Below are 15,319 nucleotides of genomic sequence, written 5' to 3'. Positions count from 1 at the left end.
GGAAGATAGAAATTGTATGTAGGATGAAGATATAATCCTTTCTGCTTATAAGTACAACTCATTATCACAACATGTGTGGTATGTGTTTTGATTCATCAGTGTAGAGGAAAAGTCTAGTCATGGTCAAGGATTCAAAGTCCATCCAGACTTTATAGAAGCTGCCTGACTTGCATTTCTCTCTACATATCAAGAAAATCATTCTTGACCACTTTTTGTCAATGGAAGGTAATCCTAGCCTTAACTCAGCTGATTTTACATGTAATTACAATCTAATATTAAATAATTCATATATAGATAGGTTTTAGTGAAAAGAATATCTATGAAATCAGTTTAATTTCTCAGAAGAAGAAAAGTACCAGTTATAAAACATTGGTGATGTTTGCCTTACTACTTTAATGTTGGTAATTGAAATTGAATTTAAAAGGAAGGAGCCCTAAGAAACATGTCTGTGGCTTCTGTAAAATCAAATTAATAAGTGCTATGTTTGGGAGTGACCAGTTTTTATCTTGCTTCCCTACATTTTGTCACCTAAACTGGTGAATGACAGAGAAAGCCACTGTCATTCAAAACTGAAAGTGCAAGCAGGAAAAAGTATCACTTAAATTGAAAGAGCAATGCCTAGCTAGTTCATAGTAACTTCACATTTCTTTTGCAACTGCTTCCCACCTGCCCCACCCTTACTTGGGTGGAAAATTCTAAATAGAAATGACCGTTTTCTAAATACTGATTTACAGTGCAAATTTGGATCACATTTATATTAGTTTTTTGTTCTTATTATTTCTTAGGGAGACTTAACCACAAACCTTGTCCTAAACTGTAAGTTATTTAGTCCACTCATAATTAATTGGAAATACATATTCTCATAGATTATTAGCATTATAAAAGAGGGAATTGGGGCCTGGGGATATGGCTCAAGTGGTAGCACGCTCACCTAGCATGCATGATGCACTGGGTTCGATTCTCAGCGCCACATTAAAAAAATAAAACTAAAACTAAAAAAATAAAACTAAAACTAAAAAAATAAATATTAAAAAAAGAGGGAATTTATAAATTGCCAATGAATCACAATGTGGTAAGAGATCTTTCTAACTCAGCCATCTCTCTCTTTCTAGATGAGGGAATTCAGGACTGAGAGATTAAATTATTTGTCCTTTATTAATTTATTTTTTAAAAAGACAGTGAGTTACCTATTAGGCCTGATATTCACGTACACTTGTGTCTTCTCTTTGGCCAAGGTAACTTGCACCAGGTCAGTCTGTGATTGCAAATAGGCCTGGGTGCCCACTCTTAGAATAGGCCTGGGTAAACTCAGAATTCTGTTTGTTGACTACAGCCTGGCAGTGAGCTGGACAACTTGGAGGAGATTTTGGATGATTTGCAGAATAGTCAATTACCACAGCTTTTCCCAGACACGAGGCCAGGCGCCCCTGCTGGATCAGTTGACAAGCAAGCCATCATCAATGACCTCATGCAACTCACAGCTGAAAACAGCCCTGTTACACCTGTTGGAGCCCAGAAAACAGCATTGCGAATTTCACAGAGCAGTAAGTATGAGATATTGCTGGTTTTGCCAAGAAATTCCCACATGTAATCACTATCAGAAACAGAGGTTATTGAAGTCTGATACAAATAGCTTAGTCACTTCAAGGTTTTTGTGATCAAATAGCACCATCTACTGTCCCAGTCTTTCAGAAACAGTATTCAAAGTGGAGTCTGGTGAATGTGGCTCTCTGACATTCTCTTGTGGGAAATTTAATCAACGTGGTGCATGTTGTGAGACTGACCAACATTAATCAGTTTCCTCAACTGATTGTCATTTTTTCCTTCATTTCAGTAACTACCTTCAGATAGTGAATTTTAAAATAAGGATTTAAGTATTTTATTAATAAACAACTGAATACTTAGAATATAGAAAATTAGGAAGCTATACTGACTTGGGAATAATATACTATTAAGAAAAATTCTTTAAGTGTGTAAATTATATATGATTGCACACATTAAACATATATATAAGACTGCACACATTAAACATATCTTACCCTGTCCTTTAGGAATCCTCATATAAACATGTTTGACATAGAACTTTCTAAGCATATTTTAAGTTTGATTCATTGTGTTATTTATAAAATCCATTTTATCTTTGCATTTTGTAAGATGAGGATAACTATTTACCATGAACACTTAGATTACCAATCTGTTAGTATCTGAAGTTATCTGATGGTTCTGAATAGAAGAAAATGTTTTTTCTGCTGCAAAACTGTAATTGATAAAACGATAAATAACCTCTTAAATGTTGGTGAACAGAATGTCTTTTTTCCTTTTCAGATAGTTTAACCTAATGCCTAAGTTTTGTTCTCAAGTCAGAAATGGCAACCATTAGCCAAATCACAGAATATCTTTAATTATTAAATCTTTTCTCAAGTGATTCCTGACCATTGGTAAAACAAAGGAAAAATGAGTTTTTATATGTTATTTCTCAAACCTGCCTACTTTGGGGGGAATGGAGGTTTTGGGGGAATGGAGGAATGGAGGGGAGATTCCAGAAAGTCAAAGAATTGAAATGTAGGCAAGAAACTTACTAGATAGTTTTTACTCAGTAGCCAGGAGAAATAATGAAGGCCACTTGGGGATTCATGGCTCTGCCTCTTTGTTACTCCTAATGGTATTCAGATTATTGAATGGAAACCAGACGACTAACCCTGAGGAAACCATGGTTAAGCACGTACATAACTTCCATTCCCAGACTTAATTTTTCTAAATATTTCTACTGTGAATTGTTAAGAGCTTACTCTTTATTTATCCTATTTTAGACTGTGTTCATATAATTTAGAGAAAATAAAGTACTTGACATTATCTAATAAATCAGCTCTATAAATTGTAATTTATATTATCTTAGTATTTTAAAAGCTTAATAGCACTGTTATCAAATTACAGGTTGTCTGTGTGATACTAATATAATGCTTAGTACACAATAAACTCTTGTGAACTATCCAGGCATGGTAATTCATCCCTATAATCCCAACAGTTCAGGAGGCTGAGGCAGGAAGATTGCAAGTTTAAGGCCAGCCTCAGCAGCTTAACAAAACTTTGTCTCAAAAAAAAAAAAAAATTAAAAATAAAAGAACTGATGATGTGTCTCAGTGGTCAAGCACCCCTGGGTTCAATCCCCGGTACAAAGAAAAAAAAAAAAATCCTGTGACTAACATAAAAATCATTTCAGATCTAAATGGGTCCAGAATCTAAAGAAGCTATAAATAAATTTTTAATTTAATTCTGCTTCAGGTAACATAGTTTACACTTTTAGATTTTTAACTTCCAATGGCAGTATCCATTTTTAATTTAATTCTAATCCTAGGAAACTCCAGTTAAGAAATGATATTCTAACTTCCAATACATGTGTGTGTGGGTTTGGTGCTTTTTACAAGAGATGTTTTATAACTTCTTTGCTGTGAAAAAACAATACTTCTAAGTTTGAATGACATACATGGAAAAAAAAAACACATTTAATGGTTTACTTAGAAAGCATAGTTGAATATTAAAAGCCACTATTGGGAAGAAAAATATATGACCAATGTGGTTTTTTTCCCCTTTTTTGCAAGCTCATCAAGAATTTTTAGAGGCTTATTGATTATTAGATCACATGTCTATATTTTGGTGCTGCATATATATTTTGTCTGTGTATTTGTCTTTGCTGTAGGTAGTTGGTCCCTGGCATGCATCTCCTTGTTATTTTACAGACAGCATTTTCCCTAAACACTACTACTGTTAATATTCTTTTCCATTATCTTATATTAACCTTCAATTTTCATTTGTTTTCTCCTTAGCTTTTAATAACCCACGACCAGGGCAACTGGGCAGGTTATTGCCAAACCAGAATTTACCACTTGACATCACATTGCAGAGCCCAACTGGTGCTGGACCTTTCCCACCAATCAGAAACAATAGTCCCTACTCAGTGATACCTCAGCCAGGAATGATGGGTAACCAAGGGATGATAGGAAACCAAGGAAACTTAGGGAACAGTAGCACAGGTAAGGGCTCAATTGCACTGTTACTTTATTGGTATTATTTAACTTAATGATGTATTTATCCACATCAAACTAGTAGACTTTTTCCAGGAACTTGTTAGAAACAAACACGGGAAAGTGAGGAAATTCTACAAATTTTAAGTGGCATACTAGAAACCATTCTAGTGAGCTACCCGTTTTTTTTCCTATGATTGTTCTTTGATGAGGATTCTGATCACTTATATAGCCTAAGTTTATTTTGCTTCTATCTCAGTTACTCTTCTAGACATTGTAGAGTATGTGTAAATTAGTGACTGCTAGCTTCCAGTGATAATCTGCTGATAGTCCCAAAACTTCTTACTAATTGATGGATAGCCCCAAAACTTTTTACTAATTGGTGATTTGTGCTTAGAAAATTTCAGAATGAAAGTTTAAAATTCAACCAGCATTTCATAATTCTAGGTGATCCATTTCTTATTCAGAAAAATATAAATTAAAAGCCAAGAACTTTAGCCAGACTTGGTGGCACATGCCTATATACCCAGTCTCTCAGGAAACTGAGCAGGAGGATTATTGAGCACACAAGTTTGAGACCATCCTGGACAACACAACCAGACTCTGTCTTAAAAAAAAAAAATACATACACGCACATGAACTTCTAACTAGTAATATAGAAGTATGCCTGGCCTGCCTAATAATAACTTTCAGATCTGGAGTCCATTTCTCAAGATATAGGAAGTTGCCTGTGATCTGGTTTGTACCTTCATCTGCTATAATTTCAGGTATCTGCCAAATTGCTCAGGCACATTTCCTAAGTAATAGTCACCGTCACAGGTGCAGCTGTTGCAGCAGCCATATTCCCTGACTGCCACCAATTCAGACCTAAAATCATCGCAGCAGCACTGATGGCTATTGCCACCACATCCTAGTCATCTATTCATTACAGCTATTGGAGAATGCCAAGATTCCTAAGGAAAACCTCTCAATATGTAATTTTTTCCTTTGTCTCAATGAGATACTCGACAAAAAGAAAGAAATAGATACTAGAAAAAGAATCTAGAGTTGATAGTGTTTTAATTCTTGGTATTTTTAGCCTAGTTTGCAATCCTTTTATGTCATCTATACATTATAATTGCCTATACCTACATATTATAATTAACTGAATGTAAGTGTTCCACTTAAGAGGAAAAGATAGGTTTTTTTAAACTTATTATTGGTAAGTAATTCATGAGAACCTTGAATTGTAATGTATTAAAGTAGTTTATTCATTCAACTACTTATTTATTTGTTGCCCACTATCTGCACCTGACACTGACTACTTCATTCATGTGCATATTTTATAGAAACAGTATTATATTCATTTTGTTATTTTCAAGATGAATAAATATTGATTCATAAAAATAAAATGTTAACTTACATAAAATTCTAGAGGAGAAAAGGAGCCTGTGATTTATTAAGGGTGGCTCCTTATCAGCAAAGTACAAGAAGTTTTGAGTTGTTGAAGGACTCTTAAATCTAGGCAGCCTGAAAATCACTGGTGTACAAGCTATAAGAATCATATGATGTCCTCATCTGCTTCCAAAAACAAACCAACCAACAAACTTAAATGGACTACTCCAGTTATCATTGCATTGGTATTGCTGAATTGTGGATGATTTTCCCTTCTGCTTTCTAGTCTTTTTATAATTGCGATATTGTTTTGATAGTAGATATTTAGAAAAACATAATATTTTCTCCTATACTATCATTGTATAGTTTAAATTATCATTGTATAGCTTAAATATAACTTAAAGTGTTTTTAAAATAAGTATTAACATTGAAATCTAGCTAATTGCCCTTCACCCTTGATCATCCTCAGAACATCTCTCATTTCACAAGAAACAACCCATACATGTTCTCTCCACTAGTTAAATACACCCAATTGTCGGTTGTTTAATCACAAAGTAAATGAAAGTAAGCCATGTATTTGAAAGCAAAACCTTTACGTACGCATCATTAAACATTTCAAAACAAAGAGTCATCATTTAGAGGTTTTCCCCTACAGAATGTCAAGTCTTTGCCAGTGTTTGGTCATTGCCAGCATCCCAGGGGCCAGGATAGAACAGACACCAGATCCTGCTTGCCCATGCTGTGCTCCTTTTGTTGTGCATGCTCAAATAACTTAAAGAAATTTCAAGTGTAAAAGGATGTTTACAAATCTACCTATCCCATTCTAGATATGTCTCATCAGGAATATAATGATACAGGTACATTGCATAAGTAGGAGTTCCCTTATCTTGTTTATGAAGAATTAGAGTAAATACCAGAAAGATTCAATTCCCCATTATTTAGAGGCTGCCCTTGATGAATTTTGAAGTTTACCAAATTCTAATACTCTGAAAGGGATTCAAGAATTCAGAAATCTTATAAGAATTAGGGGATGTTCTCTGTGATTCTGGTTTACAGGGTATTGATTTGATTATCAGATTTTACCTTGTTTCCCTTAGCCTCACCTCCCTTTTGGAAAGTGAAGCATTGACGTGTGTGTCAGCTAATGTGATTCACTTCCTCAGGAAGGAAGTTGGGGTTATCCACTTGCCACAGCACCTGTTTCTAAATACATATGGGAACAATTTTAACAGCTTTTTTGAACTATAATGAGTGGCAAGTTCATGTTTTGAAAACTTTGTAGTAATTGCCCATTCTTATTTCTTAGCCAAGAGCCCCATGTCTGCCCCAGTGAGGGTGTTAGCTATCAGACTCACTGTGGATCACAGAATGTCTGTTTTATAAAGAGTAGGATGTCTGGTGTTTGTACATGCTGACAATGTTTTCAGTTACTGCATCTCTCAGCTTTCTTTGGCTTGCGTGCAGGAATGATCAGTAGTAATACTTCCCGGCCCACCATGCCATCTGGGGAATGGGCACCGCAGAGTGCTGCAGTAAGAGTCACCTGTGCTCCTACCACCAGTGCCATGAACCGGCCAATCCAAGGAGGTATGATTCGGAACCCAACAACCAGCATCCCCATGAGACCCAACAGCCAGCCTGGCCAAAGACAGATGCTTCAGTCTCAGGTCATGAATATAGGTAAGGTAGTCCATTGGTCTTTGCTTTTAGTTTGCATGCTTTCTTAACAGGGAGTATCAGCTCTGTAAGTTCTTTCAAGACTTGATCTTGGATTGCAGTTTGATTGCATGTGATCCTGCTGTGTAAAACAATCATAAGTGGGATTTTGCTGGAACTCTGGATAGACTCATAGACTCTTCAAATGTTTTCCAGTAATTTAAGAAAACTGAATACCTTTGTGATCTTTTATTTTCATTAAAGTATCTAACTTCAGCTTTGGGGAGAAACAGGAAGTCATACTATAAATTATATGTATATAATTTATTATATATAATATATATATATATTATAAAATATTTTTAAAATAAAGAAATAGTTCAGTGGTCTAGCTCTAGTTTCTAATTAACTTCATGGTCATCAGAATCTTCTCAGGAACTTAAAATGAGGATCCTGGGCCACTGCCTTAGGCTATTAAGTCACTCTCCCAGGTCCTCATTAAAGACACAGGATCTCAGAACATAGCCAAAAATGTGAGGATCACCAGTATTCTATCTGGAGACAATTCATATGTTGTTAAAATTGATGGTGTGATAGATTATATCAACCAGTTTTTGTGACGTGTCCAACATAGACAAATCATACTATAAAGTCAGTAGAGTCTGCCTAGGCTAGAGTCTAGTAAGCTGCCTAGGGCTGGGGTAAGGGGAAATGGGAAGTAATTCCTAATGCAGGGGGTGTTCTTTTTAGAGGAATGAAAATGTTCTAAAATTGATAGTGGTGATGGTTATACAACTCTGAATATACTGACACCCATTGAATTTTATTCTTTAAAAGTGTAGAATTTTGTAGTATATAAATTATGTCAATTGTTGTTATTAAAAAGTTAATGGCCTGTGTCACTCCTACTTGAGATTATTTTCATAATTTAATTATTAATCTTCTTGTATATTAGCATAATTTAGATAAGTCAATATTTATGTGTTTTTCATATATTTACATGTTTCATGATAAATAAAAAGTAAAGTCATTCTCAGAAAGATGCCAGGATTTTTTTGACAAATCAACACAGAATTCTCATGACTCTGCCATCAGTTTTCTTACATAGTGACTTAATTGCTCGGCACATTTTTGCTTACTTCTGAAAGATGGCAATCATATTGTCTTTCTACATTGGATATTCTCAAAGCAATGAGTGGTTCTCACACATCATTTAAGAGATTAACTGATTTTAAAATAATATTTAATTTATCCTCAGTCTTCACTAAAGGACATCTTGCTGTAGAGCTTGAGATAGAGCTTTGTAAACATTATTTTATAGCTGAATTTTTTTTGATTTTTAACAAACTCAAGCCATGAACTCATCAGAAAATTGTTGTAATGGATATTAGGTCTACAGATAATGATAATCTTATAATTAAAACTCATAACATCCTTTATATGGAAAGCACCTAAAGGAAATTCTGAGAGAGAGCAGGTTGAGTTGTCTGGCCTCCCTTCTACTCTGCCCTGATTCCAGTGGAAGAGCTAACCCAAGTACAGTTAGCAAAAATTTAGGTACAAGTGGTCTAGACCAGCACTTATGTCTTAAAAGTATGGTCCAGCACCCCAGTGCCTTTCAGGATATACACAGAGCCAAAACTGTCTTCATTGTAACACACAGTCATGTTTGCCTTCTTCACTTTCATCTCTTCATAAATGTTCAGTAGAGTTTTTCAAAAGTTCCATGCCATATGACATGGCAGATGGTGGGCTATGGAAGTGAATGGGAGGTTCGACATCTCTAGATGTTTTTAACATTTTTCATTTTTAAATATTGATTATATTAATATGTAATTGATTTACCTTTATGATTTTTAGATGATTAATGCTTTTCTGTTTCCCAATTTCAGTTTACAATTTATTAAATGTCAATAAAACAAATATGAACCAAATCTTTTTTGGGGGGGTACCAGGGATTGAACTCAGGGGCACTCGACCACTGAGCCACATCCCCAGCCTTATTTCATATTTAATTAGAGACAGAGTCTCTCTGAGTTGCTACTATAGTGCCTCATTTTTGCTGAGGCTGGCTTTGAATTTGTGATCCTCCTGCCTCAGCCCCCGAGCCACTGGGATTACAGGCATGAACCAAAGCTTATTTAAAGAGTATAAAGGGTTCTGTTAGAACTGCTGTTCAAGATATTCCCTAAAGTAGGTGATTAACTTTACTATTTATGTCCTTTTTTTTATGTTTCAAATAAGAATTTTATCTTATTTTTACCTAGATAATTATTATTGCTTGTATCTTTTCCATTTTTCATAAACCAGATATTTTACAATATATCATATAGCAAAAATAGATCCTTCTTACAAGATGTAAAGTGTCTGGGGTTTTTTTCTTCTTCCTCTTTTAGGGCCATCTGAACTAGAAATGAATATGGGGGGACCTCAGTACAGCCAACAACAGGCTCCTCCAAATCAGACTGCCCCATGGCCTGAAAGCATCCTGCCGATAGACCAGGCATCTTTTGCCAGCCAAAACAGGTAAGTCCTAAGCTCCAGGAGAGAATTCCCCACCCTATTTTGTATTTTATTTAGAGACAGGGTCTCACTGAGTTGCTTAGCACCTTGCTTTTGCTGAGGCTGGCTTTGAACACACGATCCTCCTGTCTCAGCCTCTTGAGCCGCTGGGATTACAGGCATGCACCACCATGCCTGCCCCTTCACAGCACTCTTGAATACAATGGCCACAGAGCCAGTTACGATGCCTTGGAGGAGCCTAGGGCTGGGGACAACAGGTGAAGTATGGCATTGAGGGGACACTGAACTACACGACTTTCTCCTAAAATTACTTAGAGCTAGATGGAGGACACAGATTGTATGCTGACGCACTTGCTATCACTGTTTGAAATTAATTCTTGATTTCATTGCCCAGCACTTCAATATTTTAGGGTTCTAGGTCAAAAAAGCATACCAAATTAACTGGAAAAACATAGCATATTTAGAGAGATAACATGATCCCTCCTTGATAAATGTATTCTCACTTTTTGAAGAATGAGTTTGCTTATTTATAAACCTTTATATTCTCCAGAACACCTTATAGTAGCTCTAAGAGTACAAAATAGACTTTTGGTAAAATACAGGTATCATGTCCCCGCTTAATATTAAAGTAACTCAGAAGCTTTTTTTTAAAAACCACTCTAGCCAAGTACATTGGTACATACCTGTAATCCCAACGACTCCAGAAGGCTAAGACAGAAGGATCAGCAAGGATTACCAAGACTCTGTCTCAAAAAATTAAAAGGCTTAGGGTGTGGTTCGTTTGTAGAGTGCCCCCTAGGTTCAATCCCCAATACCAAAAGATAGCAAGAGAGAAGATTACCAGACTCCATCCAGTCTGTCCCACACTGGTCATCATACCCTTCTGTAGAAAAAGACTGTGAAGTCAATTAGTGCTTCTCACTGAAGCTCAGGAAAGTATAGAACATGCTGGAGGAGTCGGTGTGCATTTGTGGAAGTAGGTGAGCAGGATTCAGGCAGATCAGCTCATCAGTGCCAACTTTGTGATCTCCAGCAGCTGCTTTCACCAGACTGACTAAGCCTGAGCTTTGCCAGTTCAGTTGTGAAGTTGGGACAGTGGAAACAAAAGGTATACCTCAGATGCACGACTTGTGTCTGATCTGTAATCAACACTGAATAAGTGTATCTTCTCTTTAAGCATAACTTTTATTTAAATTGTCATTTCATTGTACGTTGGGCTGGCACTAAGAGACCACTGGTTTTTCAGAGACCCTGAAATCAATCAGCTTTTCCATCAGCCTAAGGTGAAGTTTGTCTCTTTGCAGGCAACCGTTTGGCAGCTCTCCCGATGACTTGCTGTGTCCACATCCTGCAGCTGAGTCTCCAAGTGATGAGGGAGCTCTCCTGGACCAGCTCTATCTGGCCTTACGGAACTTCGATGGCCTTGAGGAGATTGATAGAGCTTTGGGAATACCTGAACTGGTCAGCCAGGTAAGCATGGGAGCAGGGATGGGCACATTCTTATGGGCACAGAGGTGGACTTTTGTTTTGTTTTGTTTTGTTAACAGATAGTCTGCAGTCGGCTTTGTAGAATATATTTTACCTCCTAATAGTCTGGCCCTGCTTTCTTTCTCCCTCTGTCCTGTTGCTCTCAACTAAATTTTTGCCCAAGAAGGAGAAAAGTGAGAATGAGCTTTACCTGTTATGATTTGGGTCATTGATTAGCAGGGCAGAAACTCAAGCCCAGCTTTCCTTTGCACACAGGGAGGGGGCACACAAGGAGCAGAGAACAGAGAAACTATGGGGATCGTGCTGCCCAGTGACCTAGACCCTTCAGTGCCAGTGGGCATTGGTATTAGGTATTACTCCCATGCCTTTGGGTAGGCATGGACAGTTGTGCTAAAGGAATGTTTTGCACATAGGGTAGCAGAAGTACTTTGAAAAGGGTGGCTTTGGCTCATTAATCAGTTTGACCTATATGTGGAAGCAGCCTGTGAAAATTTGGGGGATATTTTACATAAATGGGAATGTAAAAAAGTTTACCAATCTTAGTGAGCTTCTTTAGCTTTCCTCCTCTGGTACTTAGTTACTTTAAAATGTAATTCTCTGCTGTGACAGTATCTGACAGCATTGATACAGTAACCAGCCTAACAGTCTCAAAATGCACCCTGCTGTCTGACTCTGGCAGGAGCTGTATGTCTGTGTGAAGCAGCACTTCCTGGTGTGCTGTGGGAAAAGTGACCCAGAAAGCCATTACAGTCTGGTCACTGTCTTCCTCTTCACTCAGCATTTATTTTTTATTGCCAAATGTGCCTTCCAAGGTTCAGTCTACTACTTGGACCTTTGGCGTGTCACCAGGTCTGTGAGAAAGGTGATGCAGAGTGAGGGAGACTTCTCTGCAGCATTAAAAATAGTCTTGTCATAATTCCGACAGTTTAGCAGACATAAGTGGGAGTTCAGACTTGTCGATTCATAATGAAAACAACAGAATGGGAAGAAATGACGTGAGGTGTTATATGAGATATAACCTGAAGTAAATCAAGGAAGGAAAATGAAGGTTAAGTATTTCCTGTGTGACTGCCTTTTCCTTTAGTATCAGCTATAATGCAGGTTTCCATATGGTTATTCTTGAGTGTCTGAGTGACATTTAAAAATGTGATCACTAGGACAAGGAATGTAGCTGAATGGTAGAATGCTTGCCTAACATGTGTGAGGTTTCGATTCAGTCCCAAGCACTATGAAAAATAAATTTGATCCTTTATTGCTGAGTGAGTTGGAACATTGTTTGTATCAAAACTAGTGTTGTATGGTCATTTAATATTTTATGCTCCTTTTTTCATATTTGTATTATTTCTATTTTGTCTTATCAGATCCATCATCATTATAATGTCAAACTAAATTATAGAAATGTGGCTAATAGGTAGTTGGTAAATATAAACTACAAATGGACTTCATTTGTTCTCAGGAGAGTCGTGTATTATCTTTAAAAATGGAAATTACTGCTGGGCATGTTGGCATATGCTTATAATCCCAGTGACTCAGGAGGCTGAAGCAGGAAGATTGCAAGTTCAAGGCCAACCTTAGCAACTTAGTGAGGCCTTAAGCAGCTTAGTGAAACTCTGTCTCAAAAGAAGAAAGAAAAAGAACTGAGGGTGTTGTTCAGTGGTTAAGTACCTCTGGGTTCAATCCCCAGTACTACAAAAAAAAGAAAAAGAAAAATTACTTAGGTTTTCTGTCTGTTAAAAGAGGGCAAATATTTAAAGTTCTGAGGTAGCTCAACAGTGAGTGACCCCCTGACTGAGGCTCCATCTATATTTTCTAAATTATCATGGAGAACACAGGGTCCACAGGCTGACCACAGGGTGGTGCTGACCTGACCTAGGTTTCAGGGTAGCTTCAGGATTACATGGTTGAGCCTTTGAGGAAGAACTAGGACAATTTCAGTCTAAAGAAGCTTGAGAGCTCTCTTTTGCTGATAGGGTCTTTGCTGCCTGTGGGCCATTCCTAGAAGTAGGCAAGGAAAAGGAGAATCCGCCCAAGTACAGCTCTCACCTCTGCGTGTGGATATTCAGGGACACCTGGGTCCGAAATGTTCACCCTGGGGGAAATCCTGGCACTTGCTACATAGATAAAAGTCAAGAAGTAACAAACACATTAACATGTCTAGTGGGTAATTAGTGGACGGTGGCAAATTGTAGAGCATGTAGGAATTACTAACAGCCATAGAGAACAGTTAAATGAGCAAGACACAGCTTCTTACACTGGTGAGGAGCTCAGGCCCCAAGTCACAAACTGGAGAGAATTCCTGTAGCTAACTCCACACCTCCCGTCCTGCTAATTAAAATGATATATACGAGTATGAATGATCAAGCAAAAAGGACTTAATACTTCTAGGGGATATTTGCGTCCTTAAGTCCAGACCAGGCTCTGATTGGTGGGGTAAGCAGAAGGCATGCTGTAGTCATGCCCATTTCTTCCCTCCTGGTCTCTTCTTTGTTGAACAAAGAAGCATTCTCTGGAAAGAAAATAGAGTCAAGCTAAAGGTACCTTTTATAGTTAAGTTCAGTGTAGGTGTGAGAGAAAACAGCCTTTTATCTACTGTGCTGGTTTAGTGGCTTAATCTGTTTGTTATTTGGGGGTTTTCTCTTCAGAGCCAAGCAGTAGATCCAGAACAGTTCTCGAGTCAGGATTCCAACATCATGCTGGAACAGAAGGCCCCTGTTTTCCCACAGCAGTATGCATCTCAGGCACAAATGGCGCAGAGTAGCTATACTCCCATGCAAGAGCCAAACTTTCACACCATGGGACAGCGGCCTAGTTATGCTACACTCCGTATGCAGCCCAGACCGGGCCTCAGGCCCACGGGCCTAGTGCAGAACCAGCCAAATCAACTGAGACTTCAGCTTCAGCACCGCCTCCAAGCACAGCAGGTGAGTTCTTCAGTGAGGCCTATATAGTTCAAGGGGAGATAAGAGGGCTAACATGGCCCAACAATGCCCCAACTGCAGATATTTTGGGTTAGGGAGGTCTACTTCTTGGGAAACATGATTCAAAGTAAAGTATATTTTGTTTTTAAAATGCACTGATTCCTATGTGTATGCATTTAGAATCGCCAGCCTCTTATGAATCAAATCAGCAATGTTTCAAATGTGAACTTGACTCTGAGGCCTGGAGTACCACCTACACAGGTAAGGGGGCAAACCAGCCCACAGCTTTTATTGTATTCATTTAGATTGTCTCAGCATTTCTCCTGCCTGACAACCTGAGTGAAGTAATGTGTGGGCCATGAGATCCAGACCCACACACTAGTTCTGCAGTGTCCCAGCTGTCTTTTTAATAGTCTGTCGCTTTTTTAGTTCCCTCCTAAACGTGCATTTTTATTGCCAGGTGCCATTGATTCTTGTTATTCATGGGATTTATGTTATATAAAGTCACTAAATTAGAGAATACTAAACTATTGCTCCTTGGAGGAATGCAAGGTTGGGTACCTATAAGCTTTGGTCACATTTTCATCAACCAGTCAGTACATAACCTTGCATTAAATGTGTTTCTGTTTAAAGGCTTTTAATATGTACATATATGTTGTTGACTCATTAACATTGAACTCACATCCAGTAGACTGTAACTCGGGCCTGAACAGAGCTTATCTAACACTTGGGCTTTCTCCATGATCACATCACAGCCTCTCACACTTAGACAGTGCTTCAACACTGCACTTGGGGGCTATTTTAAACAGTAAAATCACCAACGAAAAGCATGACAGTGTGAGAAACATGGAACCAATTAGGCCACAAAAGGCCCCTTGTTTACAGTATGAGAGCTGAAACAAGAAGGCAGAGTGGCCTTGTTCAGTGTCAGCTGGAGACATGCATGATGGGCATCTGGAACTTTTGCCCCTGTGCTCTTGTCCTTGAGTGGCCACCATAGTGCCGTGAGTATTAATTTAGTGAGTAGGCAACTTCATGTACATGGAAGTCACAAATAAGGATGACTGCCCATGTCTCCTTAGGACCCATAAATAGCCTCATACTGTAACAGGCACCAGCATTCTTCCCTCATCCTCTTCTCTGTTCCTCCTCCTTACCCTGTCTCCTCTGTCCTGGCTTCTCTATATGTCCCTCTCAGCCTCTCTTGCTCCACCATACCCCTCTTTCCTTCCTGTGTTCAGCCTTTCCTGAAGTGTTCCTTGTCCCTTTTTGGCATCGTGACTTGGTTTCTTTTTAGATTTGAATGCCCCTTGAAAAACACTAAACTGCCATCCTCAG

The 15,319-nt window shown here is 38.1% G+C and overlaps 1 protein-coding gene across 6 annotated transcripts in view; it reads left to right on the top strand.

Moving 5' to 3' along the window:
• Positions 1-15,319, top strand: part of Ncoa2 (nuclear receptor coactivator 2) — a 262,018-nt gene that overhangs the window by 234,099 nt on the left and 12,600 nt on the right. For 5 of the 6 annotated variants that reach the window (XM_076836320.1, XM_076836321.1, XM_076836323.1 and 2 more), the window contains 7 exons: positions 1,334-1,544; positions 3,825-4,031; positions 6,861-7,076; positions 9,449-9,578; positions 10,880-11,045; positions 13,706-13,984; positions 14,162-14,242. In XM_076836320.1, coding sequence (XP_076692435.1) covers positions 1,334-1,544; positions 3,825-4,031; positions 6,861-7,076; positions 9,449-9,578; positions 10,880-11,045; positions 13,706-13,984; positions 14,162-14,242 — 1,290 coding nt within the window. The remainder of the gene's footprint in view (positions 1-1,333; positions 1,545-3,824; positions 4,032-6,860; positions 7,077-9,448; positions 9,579-10,879; positions 11,046-13,705; positions 13,985-14,161; positions 14,243-15,319) is intronic. The other variant, XM_076836324.1, reaches the window with a different exon arrangement.

The sequence above is a fragment of the Callospermophilus lateralis genome, chromosome 16, assembly GCF_048772815.1.
Source record: "Callospermophilus lateralis isolate mCalLat2 chromosome 16, mCalLat2.hap1, whole genome shotgun sequence".
NCBI classification, from domain to species: Eukaryota; Metazoa; Chordata; class Mammalia; order Rodentia; family Sciuridae; genus Callospermophilus; species Callospermophilus lateralis.
This window is presented reverse-complemented; position numbering and strand designations above follow the sequence as displayed.